General features: G+C 35.3%; 1 protein-coding gene and 1 long non-coding RNA gene across 50 annotated transcripts in view; one reads left to right on the top strand and one right to left on the bottom strand.

Annotated features, from left to right (window-relative positions):
* The window catches only part of KCNMA1 (potassium calcium-activated channel subfamily M alpha 1), a 409,269-nt gene that overhangs the window by 380,164 nt on the left and 11,144 nt on the right, over positions 1 to 17,961 (top strand). For 27 of the 49 annotated variants that reach the window (XM_085554238.1, XM_085554239.1, XM_085554233.1 and 24 more), the window contains 3 exons: positions 5,522 to 5,635; positions 8,891 to 9,021; positions 16,829 to 17,023. In XM_085554238.1, the coding sequence (XP_085410364.1) occupies positions 5,522 to 5,635; positions 8,891 to 9,021; positions 16,829 to 17,023 (440 nt within the window). Of the gene's footprint in view, positions 1 to 5,521; positions 5,636 to 6,352; positions 6,437 to 8,890; positions 9,022 to 16,828; positions 17,024 to 17,961 lie in introns of all 49 variants that reach the window. The other 22 variants (XM_085554236.1, XM_085554216.1, XM_085554217.1 and 19 more) reach the window with 1 other exon arrangement.
* The window catches only part of LOC146759951 (uncharacterized), a 135,595-nt gene that overhangs the window by 33,772 nt on the left and 83,862 nt on the right, over positions 1 to 17,961 (bottom strand). The window lies entirely within an intron of this gene.

Here is a 17,961-nt window from a genome sequence, read left to right on the forward strand (position 1 = left end):
TGTTTTTACTGCTTGTTTGATATGAAATCTGGCTTTGCTTTTCCTTTTTACTAAGGAAAAAAAAAAAAAAACAACTTTATTTGATATAATGTAGGATGATATAATGACATAATGTAGAATCTTGCCTAACATGATTATATATCATTTTTAATGGTAAGCTTTCTATTTTTATTTGTATTTATTGAATACCTGTCTCTGAACTAGGTAATATAGCTTGATTTATTTGATAAGTTTTATTCAGCATATTTATTTATTTTCATTTGGGGTCTAGATGTGCAAGGTCGGTTAATGACCAAACTGAGAAAGAATTCACATCGTTTTATAGTAAATTATTTTACCTGCAAGCCTGTGCTGTACTTAGATACTAACAACTTTATACCCTTGGAGGTATCTAGCATAGAAACCTTTTAAAATGGCAAATGGAGTGTAGGAACAGTTCAATATATAGTCACCTTTAACACTAATGTAAGTGCGTAAAAAAGCAGGAATTATCATTTCTGATGATGTTATGAATGTAGGTATACTCCACAATAAGTGTTTTGGATAATTGCTGTCCACAACATGTTGAATGAGCAATTATGAGTATCTTTTCTACCTCTTTTCAAATATGTCTTTAATTCTGCTGGTACTTCCAGAACAAAATGAGAGAAAAAACAAAGATAGTGTCAAGAAAATATCAAGGCTATGCTTTGAGAGGTTTTAGTAAAGAAAGCCCATTTATTTTGGTAGTTTTGAATTATGTAAGTTTCTGGTGTACCTCTGCAGTTATGGTCTGGGTATTTACTGTATGAGACTTTGTGTAAAAATCAGGCATTTGCAGAAGGACTTCATCATGAGGTTTTGTATATGGTTGATAGTGGAACTCTAAATGAGACTCAAACTGGGGAAAGACTCTCAAAAGAGCCTGTGAATAAAGAGCCTCAAAGCTGAAAAGAGAAACAATATGGTATCATTCAGCCCCAGATCTCAAGATAATGGAAGTCCAATCCTTCTCTTAATCTTTGATTTTACAACTGGACCCTATCTCACTAGAGCAGCACAAGGACCTATAAGTCATTTGCTCTTTCAACATGTGGGTCCACTAACACATCCAGGAACAGCTGGAAGAGCTAATATCAGCACTGCCCTGTGCCTTCATTAGAATTTTGGTTTGGAGATTTTCACTATGAGTAATTCAACAGAATGGGAATGAACAGACATTAGAGAAGGGCACTTTCTTGGAAGGAAGATGAGCAGCTTTTTCTCTGCAATGCTGTTCTCAGCATTCACTGTACCAGGGGTTGTTCCAGTCTCAGAGCTTGTTACAATTGAGACAGGTATCCTCTTCACCCTCCCTTCCTTGTGGCTGTACCTTTGCCTATGTTTGGGCACAGATGTGGAAGAAAGCATCTCTGCGGATGCTGCTGAGATTTCAGCTTAAGTGAGCTTGGAGCCTACAGAGGCATTTCTGCTTTCCCACATTCCTCTTCTTTTCAAGACCTTTAGAGATAATCTCCAAAAAATATTTAGATCCTCAGGCACAAATTACAATAGAAGTCAGAACTGCTATCAGAATTTGGGATATTCAGGTTCTGAGGTCAAACTACAGCTCTTTGTCTGAGACTGCATGGGACATTTGAGACTAGAATTGTTCCTAAATTGAATGACTGTAACAGATTCCCATGAATGTCAGCAGCTTTTTAGCTGCATGACTGCTGCTGAACTTTCCTGGTGTACCCCAGTGGCAGTACTTCTGAGAATAACAGGTATAGTCTTTCATTACATTGAATTCAACTGAATATTAATGGACATTGTCAGAAAACAGTAGCAAAGGGATATAGCTGTGAGGTCCTTTTGTAAGAGAATTATTATTGTGTGTCCCTGCTTAATGAAAATCCTGGTCTCATATTCCTTCATGTTCACTTGTCACAGATGTGTTTGGCAGTTCACTGCCTGCATGCTACTTGTCAATGCCCAAAATATGACTTCTGTTTCATGCTTCTCGGGTGAGCCAGAGCTAGTTCACAGCATGTATGATTTAGAAATTATATTTTTGAGGACTTTAGTGCTTGCTTTAGCCAATGAATCCCATGGCACCTTTCCCCAGAATAGCCTTAATTAAAGGGCATTATCAATCTACATAGCACTTTAATGACAGTATCACAACCTTTAGAGTTTTCAGTTTGGTAAACTACATTCTGCCTACACAGATCCAGTTTAGTAAAACATGCATCTTTTGAAAGGGAAAGGAGCCATAAAGTATCTTTTATGACTCTTTGGAACTGAAGATTTTTTAATAGGCGTAGCATAATAATCTGGTTTGTGAATATGCCCATCTGGTTCCCCAGGACAGAAGTATTGTGCATCCCTCCAACAGCTATATTTTTCTCTGTTTTAAAACTCCGGTAAACCTCTACCATCAGCAAACTAAAATGATCTATATGCTGCTACATAGAGCAGGCCTTACTGCATTTCACATGATGTTACCCAGTTAAGTGAACTTAATAAGAATAAAAAAAAAAAAACAGTTTGCCCAGCACAATCAGTAGATCACTTGGCCATCATACCAGTTTCTCCAAACCTCGTTTAAGCAGAGCAGTCAGTAATTATTACCAGTGTTTTCATTGGGCAGAAGTCACTGTGAAGCTGTGCCAGAATTTCCTAATTTTGAACTCCAAACCATTTCCTTCCTTGGATTTTATGGCTGCTACCACTACTGCCAGCTTTGGTAGGATGACCCCAGATTTTAAAAATTCTTTTTCAGAAGCCCCAGTTGCCATTGTATTTCCTTATACAATGACTTCAGCTTCAAGAGCCTGTGTAAATTTTACTCTAGAGATCGATCCTGTTGAGCAATTGTAGCTTCAACTCCCTTAGTTGTTTGCTGAGCAAGGAGACACTGTGGTTAGAAGAAGATCACAACTATCAGCCCAGCTTTACTATTTTTATGAACGTTAATGGAACAAGGTTTGGTGACTGAAGGAGAAAATGGAATATGAAAAGGAAAATGAAAAGAGGCTGTGAGGAAAGCATGTCATTTCTAAATGAATGCTCTGTGCAGAGGAATTGGATCTTTTCACAGCAGAAAATGGATCTTAAATCTGATGCCTTAGCTTGTTTCAGTTTCTGTAATGAAATAGACTTTTCCTAATACCCTGTGACCTGAATTTCTCCCAGCTTTATGGGTGCTATTCCTTGATGCACAAACCTGTATTTTCTCAAGTCAGCATTTGATGATGGATGTCAAAATACAGGTCATGTATTATGCATATAGCATTACCGATTTAAGGTGTTTACTTGTCAAGTTGAAGAAATTCAAAAATGTCACATTCACTGAATCTGCACAGCTGTCACTTGTAGTTTTTCATGCCTTTAAATGAAAGTTCTGATAAAGCAGGTTAGTTTTCCTGCACCTTTTTTTTCTTCTTCTTCTAGAGGGAAGAAAAAATAAATAGAAAGCCTATCTATAGAGTTTACCTTATGACTTGGAGCAGGAGTATGGCCTGAAGGTGGATGGTGCTTTGTGACTCCAAACATAAGCACACAAAATCTTTAAGAATTTCAATTCTTCTTTTTCTGAACATATTACAATAGCTGTGTATTTTTTGGAAGAGGCTTTGTAGAATTAATCCCAGGCAGGGAAATTAAATTAAAATAACAAATATTTATTATACCTTCCCAGATCATAGAATGAAAAATATTTAGTCATGAGTCTGTTTTTCATTCAAGGAGAAAAAATATCACTTAAACATGCTTCTTGCATTTCAGACTGAATGCACTGTGTGTGCAGTGTGCAATTACAGAGCTCCTGACAGTCTGTGTCAAACGGAAATGCCACATTTACTTCAATCTTCTAACACTTCTAGACATTTGTCTAGGAAGACAAATATTTGAAGGGTTAGAGAGAGGTGGTTGCAAACAGCCATGTATGGAGCACGTGTGTGCACATGTGTGCATACCTGCATGTATTTACAATGCAGTAGTAGGACGATAAGAAGAATTTACACATTTAGAAGCATTTATGCCAACTTTCTTCAATTTGCTTGTAGCTGACTGGGAAATACTGATGGGCTCTTATCATCTGGAGAGCTTGATTCACTGAAAGATATTTGAGGTAGTGCATCCTGAGACAGGGAGAGGACAGCTCTCAGGAAAGAGGGCAGCAGGTCCTCCATGAATCCCCCCCAAGACGTACCGCCCTAGGGTGCTTGGGTTATTGCACATCTTGCTGGCCTGCTGTAGCCGGTATCTACTGGAGGTAATCCCAGGGAAAACTCTATACCAGCTGACTACCATCAGTAATGAGACCTTGGTGGAGACCAGCCACTCGGGTAATGTGAGTACCTTTCTGTTAAACTGACCAATGTTAGCTTGCTTCTGTGTACTTTCTTTGATAGTGGTAAACCTTATGGAGAAGCACTGGTGCTTTTGTACTACATCCTTTACTTACAGACCTCATGCTGTAAATAGGGAATTAAGACTGGCACCTTTTGGAGCGCTAAGTCTCTCACTGATTCTAGATTTGTTAGTTATGTATTCTATAATTAATACAGATGAGATTTAGGGAGGAATGAACTGAAAGTCAAATAAAAAATTCCATTACATCAATAATTCTAGATCAAGCGATCCTTATAGTTGCCTATAAACTGAAGGAACAGCCATGTCATCTTGTTCGGAGTTCAGTAGCAGATGACTATACGAATGAGTTTAACTGAGGGAAAGAGTTTCCACACTGCAAAACTATGAAGTTATATCAGGAACTTTTCTATGATTAATTTAGAATTGGCATATTAAAAAATCAAAATTATTTCAGGTCAGTAATGAGAGACAAAAATCTGTCCCTGGAGTAAAGTCAAGGAACTCAGGCAAAATGTGGCTTAAAAAAAAAAAAAGTTTTCTCAGAAATGTGTGTTTTAAAGCAAGCTTGGCCTATTCCTATTCCTAGCTGACAAATATTTGCTTAAAAACACTGTTTTGACCATGGTCTTAAATGAAGTTCTAAATTAATACTCAGGGTTCACCATCATTATTATGAATTTGATTTATATTAATTTTATTTATATTTATTTATATTATCTTAATCATTTATGTTCATATTTTAAAAAGCAAAACATTTAGTGTGTTTTAAGTACCCAGGATAAAAAAATGTATTCCAGCTTCTCCGTTAGCTACCAAATTACCAGATTACTACCTTACTCTTTGTAAATGACCTTTATCTTTCTGAAGGATTATACTTGTAAGAAATAATTGTTGAAAATTAAGTCAATCTTAAAAAAAATAAAAATAAAGACAGATGTCTTTATTGTTCTTTTCTTTAAAAGTTAATGCATAGGAAATTCCTTGCTGATGGTGCTCCTTTTTAAAAATTTCTATCATTATATGTCTATCTGCCTAAGTCTTTTTATTTTTATAGACTTAATGTCTAAATATCTTTAGTTATTTATTTTATTTTATTTTATTTTATTTTATTTTATTTTATTTTATTTTATTTTATTTTATTTTATTATTCTATTTTATTTTATTTTATTTTATTATTTTTCAGGCTTTACACCCCCTGGTATGGATAGGTCATCTCCAGACAACAGTCCTGTCCACGGCCTGTTACGTCAACCCTCCATTACAACAGGAGCCAACATCCCTATTATAACAGAACTAGGTAAGAAGAGCATTTATCCTATCATGTACACTCCCCTGTCTTTTTCCCGCTTCCCTTCTTACATGACATCAGGAAAATTCCTTGTATCGCATCTTACACTGCCATGTTTTCTGATAACTCTTTTAAATTGCTGTCTCCAAAGAAAGATTAGTTACAGTTGTTTCACTTTATTTGAATAACTAAAATATATTTCTCTCTTTCTTCTGTGTTTTTTCCATTTTCTTTAAACAAACACTATCAAACAAGATACTTTTTACAAAACGTAACAAATAAGCAGGGTTCTTTGAGATAAGGTTATAAAAGAACAGAAAACATCCCCCCAAAACCCCACAGTAAGTATAAGCAGGCATATCCTGTGTGTTTAGTCAGTAGTAAGAGGCTATTTGTTTATTTCTTCATGGTCCAGAACTGTTTAATCATGTGTAACCAATCTCTGTATAACTGTATGAGATATTTTACCCTTGAGAATATGATGATGGTAGGTAACCAGGCTCTGATTTCCACTCTGGCTGTGGGTATTTATGTTGTCAAGTGGTGTGATGTGAAGTGCAGAAGCTGTTCTGCTTTTTCATGGCGAATACAAACTTGATTTGTGGTCCTTTGTCCTTTTATTTTATTTTTTTTTTCAGTTTTATTTTTTAGAGCCTTACCTGTCTTTTTCCCTTACTTTATTCTCTTTCTGTACTTTCTTTTCCCCCTAAATACTTTACTTATTAGCTAAGCCTGGCAAACTTCTGCCTTTGGTTTCAATCAGTCAGGAAAAAAACAGTGGAACCCACATTCTAATGATAACTGAACTGGGTAAGAAGTGCCTTTTTCCTTCACATCACTGTCTTATTTTCCGTTGTTGTTCTTACTGTCATCAGCTTTTTCTTTATTTATCTGGCTGTATCAGAGGGGCTACCCTCATGGCACTGCTTTTAATGTGTTTTATTTGTGGTTCTGGTTGAAATTGACTGTCTTGTTCTGGCCTTTCTTAATGATTTTTTTATTTTTTATTTTTTTCACGCAGCATCAGTAAACCTTTGATCACACTCGTCTGACCTGCCGGCTGTTTTCATAGCACCTCTCACCAATTCATTTTCTCTGGCCTGGGCTACCACCTCCCGGGTCCCTCCTCCCCCTGCCAATTTTTCTCTCCTTTTCTCTCTCCTTTTCTTTCTCTGTTTGTTATTTCAGCCTGTTATCAATTTGGTGGACATGCCTTAGTGGTGCTCAGAGGAAGTCAAAGAAGAAGTAAAATATATCAGAAAAGAACCCCCAGTATCACAGTTTCCCTTCAGCTATTTGTTTTTTTTGGGGGGGGAGTAGGCCATCTCTCTGAAGCTCAGGTTTTGAAGCTGCAAAAAAAGCATCGAAGCTTCTGTGTTTTTCCTCCCCATAAAGAGAGATCTCAGAAGTCTTTGTGAGCAGTCTTTTATTAGCATTTCCAACAGTGCAGCAGCCAACGTCCAGGCCTACTTCACCCAGCCTGGAGACCTTTCATAGACATCATAGCAGTTAACTTTCATCAGGTAGATAAAGATATTGGGGATAAAGCAGCACTCACAGGATTCACGCTGGATTTGTAGTACTGTAGAAGCTGACACCACGCACAACTAGTAAGCAGGTGTCAAAGTCAGGTATTAGTCTGCCAGATGTAAGTGGAAAAAGAATGCTGCTGTCAATAGTGCCTGCTCTCAGTGAGCAAATTAAACTAAGGCACGAGCACTTCAAAAAGTACATTTTGAAATGATGCGTCAGGCTTTCAAATACTATTTTGCTCAAGATCCTGGAGGATAAATTGATAGCCATTATATAAGAAAGGAATAGTGTAGATATTGGCATTTACTAGGGTGAAAGTTTTCAGCTCGCAGAGCAGAACACTTCTCCATTTAAAATGCTGAGGAGTTATGTTTACCTGGTTACATCTGGAAGTGGGAAGGTATGGTTTTTAAATCCTACTTCATCTCTGGTCCTGATTTGCAGTATGAACATGGCCAAGTGCTAGTTCAGCGAGACTCTTAAGTGGAAGACAGCAACACTCATCTCTCTTAGAGGAGTATAATGAGGCTTTATCTGTAAATATTCATATTTTGCTAGCAAACCATGGCACATTTGGTACTATATACAAGTTGAGAAAGGAGTGGATAGAAAATGAAACCATGCAGGATGATTAGAATAGCGGGCACAGTTCCTAAACTTAGAAGTCCAAAACTAAAATCTGACCAATAGCAGCTCTCATGTTGATTTCTAAGCTCCCTGACTTGGATCATCAGATGGGCTCATGTAATGGATTAGGAACATAGTCAAAGAATGCAGCTGAAAATGCCCCAAAGTTTTCTGAGTTTACTCCCATTCACAGGATTTTAATTTAATTTGTCATTTAATAAGCTAAATATTATTTCAGTGACATTGCTAAGCAGTCCATGTTTTTGTGTCTAAGAAGGGCTAATATGGAAATTAAATACATAATGAAACATTATTCACTAGATAAGTTGATCTCAAGGAAAATGAAGTAGAGGCAGAGAGCTTAGCTGTGACAATAAAATGTCAGAGAAGGTCTAAACGACAAATATTACTTTGTGCTTTTCTTTAAAGCAGTCTGATATAGGTCCTTTTTCACGCTGGCTAATACAGAATTTGTGGCAGTGAGGTTATATAGACAAATATTTGAGCAAAAGGTAGTGCTGCAAGAGAATAGCTGAGATGTTGTTCATTCATTCAGATAAATACATGTTAAAGGGATAGTTTATTGTCTTTTCAGCTGTAAATGCATTAACACCATTCTAGTAAGAATCACAGCAACACAGCTAACAGATGCCTGTGGGCTAATTCAGAGTTTTATGGGCAGCCTCTATTTTAGAAAGAAATTTTGACTTGGTGTCTCGTGACAACATTTCACTGTACATGCATTCATACAACCTTAGCCATTGTACCTGACTAATACCAGGATTGTTTCAACATATGGAACAGCTCAGTGGATCCTTTTTGTGTGCAGGCAGATGGTGCCACAAAGCTGCTTTTACAGGAAAGGGATAGTCACCTATCAAGAGCAAGAGTCGCATCTCATGAGCAAGATACCAATCAAAAGATTTTTGTGTAAATGCACATTTTCACATCCATCTTGATTTTATTTTCAGTGACGTCAAAGGCACAAGTCTGTGTTTCCAGACATAAGTTTTTCTTTTTCTTTCTGACTGTGTAATATGTAAGGTCATATACTGGTGACCCAGAGGCACTTTATGATTGTATTATTATGATTATTGTTTTCAGTAAATGATTCAAATGTTCAGTTCTTGGACCAAGATGATGATGATGACCCAGACACAGAACTGTACCTCACACAGCCCTTTGCATGTGGAACCGCATTTGCTGTCAGCGTGCTGGACTCTCTCATGAGCGCAGTAAGCAAACAAAATCTTTTTTTTTTCCATCAGAGTTATGGGGAAAGAGGAAAAAATGTAATTCTTGTAGTGCAGGTAGTCAGGAGAATATAGTTTTCTCCCAAATGTCAAGAGAATTCTAGAACATTTACTAGGATTTTTTTATTTTTTATTTTTTCTGTTGGATTCAGAGACTCAGATCCAAAGCAAAGAAGATATCTTGGACTACCATGAACCCAAAGTTTTTAAAAACAGATTTTCTTGTCCAGCTTAAAGGGTAACAGTTTCCAAAAATGTGTGTCCAAAAATGTTTTATCTCCTAAAACCCTAATTCCTTGTATCATTCTAAGCTCACTATGCATATCAGATAACAGCAACCATGTTTTAAGCTTCTAATTTCTTCTAGCCCTCAGTAGTGCTCTTGGTGCTGGAGGATGCTGATAGAACCATACTAAATACAAAAGCCATTGTACACATCATGTGGACTCTACTTTTGTGAAGGGAGGTTGTAATCTCTTTTTCAAATGAGTTGTCATATGAATCAAGCCATAATTGCATGCTGGAACCTACAGATAGTGGCATTTGGTTATGCCTACACTAGGTCTACCACCATGGTACAGTTTCAAAGCAAACATCTTGGTCAAAGTCCCTTTCATTCTCCCTTGTTCCGTACTGGCTTTTTTAAGAACAGTTTTGCTCTGTAAGCTACACTTCAGAGGAACCTTAAGCCCTGTTAGATGTAGCAAGGACATATCCTTTTTAAAATAGTATAGGCTTTTTGAGCTCTCTCTGTAATACAGTTCCATGGTGCCAGCAATAAAACCTCACATAATATTAGAAATGAGCAGACTGATTTCTTTAAGAACCAAGTCTGACCTTCACCTAAATTCAGAATGACGTATTTGCTTTTAAGAAAAAGTCACAATAATCTTTGTTATTTGATATTTCATTCATATTTCATATTTATATACCAATATTTCATTTTTAAAAAAAAAATTCGGCTATATTCTTTATATGTTCCATCCGCAGCTGAATAGTATCAGTCTACAGTGATAAAATTTTATTCTAATGCAGCTTAGGAGTTTGCAATAAAATCAGAAAATGCATTTTTTGAAAGTTATTGGCCATGTTTTGCAGACTTGACAAATTCAGAAAGCCTAAGCAAGCACACCTAAAATTTGTATGTTCCCTAATTAAAATCTCTATGAATAATATAGCTTTAACATTTTCTCCTTGTAAATGGGAATTATTTAACATGAAGATTCCGAATTGTTATATTGAGTACTGTTTACCTAGTCACATTATTATCTAAAGAAATGTCTCCGGATGAATTTTTCTGAAGGCAGTTTCCAGGGTTGTATTAATTCTTCTGATCATGACTGGCATCCCCACAAAAAGATGCAAAATGTTATGGATGTCATTACTTTCTTGTGCAACAATACATGGTCTAGATGACAGATATTCAAGAAGGAGAATAGAGAACATTACTGCTTAGAATTTTTCCTTAGAACTTATCACATAGTCCTCACAATAGCTGTAATTCTTGCCACCTTTCATACACTTATTGTTTTTGGTAACATGTCCCTCTATTTCTGATATTTTTTTCTTCAACAGAGATTTTTTTCAAGCATTTTTGCATCTCAGTTGTCATATATGTTGGATACAGTGCAGCCTGAAGCCAGAGAATTAAATGTGATAATAAGAGTAAAAAATTTTGACTTAGAAAAAATACTAATCAAGCAGTTGAGTCAAGGATTCAGTCAATTAGAATAGCCCATTGTCCAATCTTTTTTTTTTTTTTTTTTCCCAATACTTTGTATACCAGTGGCAGTTTGTTCCTGAAAATTCTAGTAAATGCTTGGAAAAGTAACATTCTTCCTGATTCTTCAGAAGGTGTAAGATGTGTGAGATGGTGAAATTTTATTATCTCATTGGTTTTTATTTGTTTGTTATTCTAGAGTATGCTTATTTTTAGGAAACAACATCTATTTATTCTGCCTAATTTCAACCCAGCAGTGGCAAAGTAAAACCAAAATCTGAAACTGTGAGACCTACAGTTATTTTTTCATCTTATTAGTTACACAGGAATTCTGTGCTGTAAAGAAATAATTCAGCTTGTGCCGTTCTTTGCCAGCTCATTTTTAGAGAAGAAAATAGTTCGATATTCAATCCACTTAGTGATTTGGTTTTATTGTTACTTAATTTTTATAACAAAGTTCCAAGTTATGATCTCTGTTGTTATTTAAGGAATGTGAATGCCTCACATGAGCTAATATACAAATGCACAACGGATGAATTGCTCCATTAAGAATGAATTGCTATTTGCACTGATGAAATTTTGTAGTAAAACAGCTATAAGAAAGATTAGAAAATAGAATAAGATAAGACAGTGGAATAATACCCATGCATGCAGTATTCTTTCTGACTTCCAGACAGTTTAGAAGTTACATATAGAGATTTAGGTGTAGAAAAAGAGAGGCAAAATATGTATTGTATCCTTTTGTATGAACTTTTTATGTGGAGTTGTATCCACAAGTCATATTGCTAAATATGATACTTTTGTTAAATTATGGAGTTATTGATTATCAGTTCAGTAGTACTGAATGGTGTTGCATTATTCCAAATTTATTAATATAGGAATAGTAGACTAACAAATCTCAGAAAGTATGGTCACTTTCTGATTCAAATCTGAAAACTGGAAGGCACTATCTTCTGCTTGTTTAGTTTTATTTCCTATAAAATGACAATATTAGACACCTCGAATTTGAAAATCATGTTATTTTCTTATTTCAAAGGTAAAAGGCTTAACAAAGTTCACTTTTCAAAAGACTGCCTACAGGCAATCCTGTTGTATTAGGCATTTGTCTTCTCCAGCAAAAGCAGTGTATTACAAAGCTTGTGTTTCACAGTGTGGTAGTTTGAAGATCATTGCTCAAAAGATAAGAATGACATAAAAAACTGCACTTGCAACTACCTTTCAACGACTTGGTAACAGAGCTTCAACAGAAGTGCAGGAGTGTGCTCTGTATGAAGACTGCATACATGTCTCATGTTTTAAGTGAATGGTGACTATTGTTAAATCATGCCAGCTAAAGCATTACTATGTCTCTAAAGAGGCATAGTGCCATAGTCTGCCATTAGTGACTTGAGTGATATATGAATATTTGTAATGTCATAACACATGCAAACCTAGGGAAAGAGTATATATAGTCTGTTAGTCTCAAGGTGAGGCCACTCCTGAAAAGCAAAGTATGCTCTTATCACCAAATTGAGCATAATTGAAAATCATTAGATTGTAATGTATAAAAAAGATAAAATAGATATAAAATAGCTTAAGAGAGCCAAGTTTTTTTTTTTGTTTTGATTTGCTTTTGTTTTTTGAGGGGGGTGGGGAATGGGAAGGAGAACTTTTTCCTTTTCTGGTTGTTAATGAGATAGTTACAACAGATAACAGTTACATTTCTGTTCTTCATTCTAACTCAGACATGTTTTTTCTTAGTAGAAGTCCTTGATGTTAGCCTAGTTCATGTTTGCATATGAATTATCTGTTTATTAGAATTTCTCCAATTGGAAAAGGAAAAAAAGTAAAAAATAGTTATTTGAAAAAGGTATCAAAAACTGCATGAAGTGGAAGAGTGACCTTCTTAGAATAAGCTCACTTAAAAACAAAAAAAAACAACACCAAACAAACAAAAAACATACACACTAGCAAGCATAAAAAATGGCAGGTATGGCTTGGAAAAATGACAGTTTTAGAGTAATTATAAATGAAAAGCAAAATGTCATTAAAGTTAAAGCAACATTATTAAAAGATGTGCTAATTTTCAGTTAATTTTTTTGTAAAGGACCAATTAGTTGAAGAGGTTTGACAGTGCCAACTGCAAAATATAAGCGCTCTGGTAATTATAATTTAAAAAATAATTGATAAGGAAAGCATCCCCAAAACACTGCAAAGAGCCACTCTACACTTCAGGTGCATAGGCTAGGTGGCAGTGCTAGCTCAGATATTAGTGCCAGAATTTCCTTGTTATTTACTCACTTTTAGCATCTATGATGCATTTTCTTTTTTCTTTATTTAGCCTGTTCCATGTCATATTCGCACTGTGGATGCTGATTAAAGTGACACTATGCAGATGTTCATTATGGGGTACAGTTAATGGCAGGAGCAAACAAATATATTTTCAGCTATGATTTAACAGCCAAGAAGAGTAATTCACTGCCATAACTGAAGAATGTTGTGTTATACTCTAAGTACAGCAGCACCTTTCCAAAGTCATTCTGTAGAGTGCTTCCTTACAAGTACTGGCATATCCAGGCCATGTACCCTCCCACAGAGCAAGTAAGAGATCACTCTCAAATTAATTTCAGTGTATTATTATTCCAAAGGAAATGGATATCAGCTAATTCAGCTTTTCATTGTTAGAATCATAGAAATCATAGAACTGTAGGAACAATTTGAATTGGAAAGACAAACATGAAGATCAATGTTCCCTAATTCCAGACCAGTGAGAGGTAGTAAAATGAGTATGATTTTTGTGGCAATTAAAGGCACAGAAAGATAGGATTTTTCTCAGGAGCATTAAATCAACGTATGGGAGGATGCAACCCTATTTAGCAAAAGATGCCAAGTTACCACTTCCTTTTCACCCATCCTTTTTTGGTTGCAGCTGGGCATTTTCTGGTCGTCTGCAATGCTTGCACTGTTCTAAAAAGCTGGAATTTTTATGCTTATCAATAGAAATTGAAGAAAATGGTCATTTGGCTGCACTCATCCATCTGATTAAATGGTGACATCCATATCAGTCATGGTGTGAAACCCAAATTAAGCCATTGTTCCAAGAGAAATGTTGCCTTCTTTGCTAATAAGTGTCTTAGCTTTGCCTTAACATTTGTCTAGCTGCGGGAAGCCTTTGTCGCATGACAGCATTCTGTTACATTGACAATAGGCCGGATTCTTTTCTCTTTTGCACCAGTTTTGTTACAGTTTATGGCTCCCAGAGTTACTCCTGGTTGGCACATAAGTCAGAATTGGGCCCATTTTTCCTTAGTTGTTATGGGCTTTGGGGAGGTTAATTTTATTTTGTTTTACTTTACTTACTTTTATATTTTATTTTCGTATTATTTAATTCCTATTAATAATTTTATGACAAGTGCCTGCCATTATACATTACTTTACATTTTGCTTTCATTTGTCTGTTTAATATAAAATCTACAGTACAGTGAGCAAAATGATCCCAGTATAATTTCTTAGTAGATCGTTCTCTAGTGAGCTATAACTGAGGGTATTTGTGCACTTGCACAGTACAAAATGCATAAGATAGAACATTATACGTGTTTAAATCTTGGATTCTAGATATAGAAGCTGTGATTTCCAATATAGAATAAAGAGAGTATGAGGTGCAAACCAGGAAAGTTAGGCCTAATCATACCTATCTCTTAAAGAGCAATAAAATCTTCAGTATGTCTTCAGACTTTTGCATGTTTTTGCCAGTCTCTGCAATTCACCAAGCTATGAAAATGTTATTTTACATAGATCAACAACTTTCACTCTTTGAGTAGCTGAACATTACTTGTCAGACTTAGCTATGTTGTCATAAGCTTATAAACCAGACTTTAAATAGTCTACCTGTGGAACCATGTATTACTTTTTCTCCGTGTACCATCTTGATTCATAGCAGTAAAGTTAAAAATAGTATTTTTGAATAAATTACTTCTGTGAACATGTATAATTTAAGTGCCATATAGAATATGCAGAAGTATGTTTTTACTGATAGGTCTTTTCCAGTTTCTATTATACACTTCTCCAGCCTCTAGATCTGTCAGTATTTGTCTTTATATGTATGACATTGGTCAAGGAATATTGCTGATGAACTACAGGAGATAAGGAATTATGCTAATTATTTTAATTCTGCCTGGCAAATAATATACATTGGCAAAGGCCAAGAAAAGAGACCAAACTTAATGCAGATTTTTAATTCTGAGATTTTTTTTTATTTCTGGAAAAGTATAGCAAGTGGGAAGAGTTGCCAAAAGAAGGCAACTCCAACCCTCATCTCCATGAAATAAAGAAGTAATTAACTGAAGAATAAACAATAGTGCCTGATTGTCTTACCTGTCACCACTGCAGTTCCTATTAAACATCTTATAATCATTCCAAACTTTAATTCTCGCATGGAGTCAAAACAGTTTTACTTTATGTTAAGAAACTTTTGTGTTATCCTTGAATTATTACACATTTCAACCACATGTGTATGAGATGGTTTGAGATTAGCTGTTGTTTTACAGTAATTCCTTCTGCCAGTATCACACTACCATCACAGTATGTTTTGTATTTAAAAACATGTACTGCCATACTCAGGTTAATTTAAAATATATGGGAGCTGATGTCATGCAAATATTTGCTTTAGGGCTTGCATGACAATAATAGTATTTTCCTCTCATTTTAATTTTATCAACAGGTGAATGGCATATATGCCTATGTAAATAAGCAGAGATGCTTGGAGTTATGAAATTTCAATGTAACAGTGAAAAATCTTGCCACATAGCATTCATTTTCTCCTGTTTTATCTGTCAGCTCAAGTAAACAATAAAACCAAGGTTTCATTATGCAAAGAAAGAATATCAAAGCAACAGGGATTGGAAGCCAGTTCTGTGTTTTGATCTCAGAATAAAACATTTCAACCTGTACCTCGGTTTACTGTGTATTACAAACAATTACATCATATAGAAAAAGCAGTGAATTTCAATGAAAAGTATAATTGAAATCTTTGCATAACATGCAGTGTTTGAGAATGCAGTATTCATTTTTATGTCATTGAATTACATTTGGTCCAAGTCCTAAAATCAACAAAAGTTATAAATCTAGTAATGTGAATCCCATGTATACTACAGCTAGCTCATTTTCTTTTCATATGGTACACTTGCAACACTTCTGAAAACCCTGACATTGGTGTCATTGTAAATGATGGAGTCTTGTTTTTCTGATGATCATTATTTTTTGCCCACTATATTGCACTGCAGATACTTAACTGTGTATCTCTGAACTATACTAGTATACTTTTAAGTGAACTTGAAAGTCATTCATGTGGCATTAAATTAATATTTAAAATGCTCATTGTTTGCCTGACAGACCAGCAATGCTAGAGATGCTGGCAAAATGTCAGTGTGGAGTAAATCTTCCCTAATAAACCACACTTACCCTATACCCTAGAGTTTTTTAAAAGGACCACCAGGATCCCAAACTCATCATACATTTATCTGGAATGAACTCAAGATGTTTAATTGATACATGCTTATGTCTGAACACTGTCAAGTCTCGTAATAAGATGTTTAGTACAATACCTTGGTTAGACTGCTAGAGTCCAGCCGCAGTAATAAGTAATGACATTTGCAGCACAAAGGCAGCTCCCCAACGAATTGGTGACAAGAGTAAAAAGGCAATCTAGCCTGTGTAAGCTTTAAATGTGGTCTGAATTTTACAATTACATGTCCTAAAGCCCATTATTAGACATGAAGGCATTGAGAAGGAAAGCAGTCATTGCATCACTACTAACGCCAATTATAGGAAACATAAATCATTCAAATTTTTGTACTTTAATAAAAATCAACCAGAATTGGTGTTTAAAAAGAAGGATCTAGTATAGAAGCCTAATGGGATAGAAGAAAATAGAGTAATTGGAGGCTGCTGTCTTTTCACTTTCTATATAAAATTATTTGAAGAGACAGCCAAGAACTTTAAACAGCAGAAACCCAGAAAAGTTGTAATTTGGATGTCTTCAGTTGTGACTTTAATGGTGTTTGCTTAAAGAGCTTTCTTTTATCTCTGCAGACATACTTCAATGACAATATCCTCACACTGATACGGACATTGGTAACAGGAGGAGCCACACCAGAGCTGGAAGCACTGATTGCTGAGGAAAATGCTTTGAGAGGAGGTTACAGCACGCCCCAGACACTTGCAAACAGGGACAGGTGTCGAGTTGCTCAGTTGGCTTTGTATGATGGGCCATTTGCAGACCTAGGGGTAAGATCATGAGACATATGTAGGACCAAAGGTGATATGAAGTCTATCTATTTTCTGTAAGAGTGAATTAAAAATCTATTGTAGTGCATGTTTTCTATTGTTTAGTTTCAAATAATAAAGCTTTTAGATGGCTTGACACTTTATACATAGGGTGCCAGGTATGCTCTTATGCTTTTTAAGATGTTATATGACTTGCTAGTCTACTTCCCTGAGTATTTCAAGCAGAATGAAAAGACCTATGGCTCTTCTTACTCATGTAAAGATGTGAATGAGCTGACTTGGAGAAAATAACAATCCTACTAATAATCCACTCTATATATGAAAAATATCTATAGCCTTACTGGGTTTTGGATAGTTTTTTTTTAGTCTTAGAATCATAGAATTGCACAGGTTGGAAAAGATGTTAAAGTTCATCAAGTCCAAAGATCACTGAGTCTCTGCATAGAGCTTTAAGTTCTTATACTACACTTATGTCTGGCAAACAAAACTATGATGTTTTTCTGTTTGTTTGTTTCTAAATGAATTTAAATACTTGTGAAATCCTCATTATTTATCAGATGATAAAATGGCTGCTGCCTAAAAGGGTTGCAAATTCTAACAATTTCCAAACTACAATTAATGCAATTTGTAGAATTATGCATTCTTTTATACCAAAATTTGCATTTCCATCTTAAAGCAGATCATTAAATTTTGCTAGTTGAGTAACTTTGCATGGATCTTGGCTCTCCAAAATAATGATTGCTTAAAGTAATTTCTTATTTGAAGTAAAACATTTAGTTTATTCATTTACTTTGATAAAAGATTCTCATTTGTGACTAAAACAGGCTGTCTATACATTGTCATTTTGGTACAAACTTCTACTGAAAATCCACTTCTCTGTCATGATTTTAAATGAGAAAAGAGAAAAAAAAAATGGTGTTTCTTTTTTTTCTTTCTTT

The sequence above is a fragment of the Coturnix japonica genome, chromosome 8, assembly GCF_054131305.1.
Source record: "Coturnix japonica strain WE chromosome 8, WE-NBRP24, whole genome shotgun sequence".
Lineage (NCBI taxonomy): Eukaryota > Metazoa > Chordata > Aves > Galliformes > Phasianidae > Coturnix > Coturnix japonica.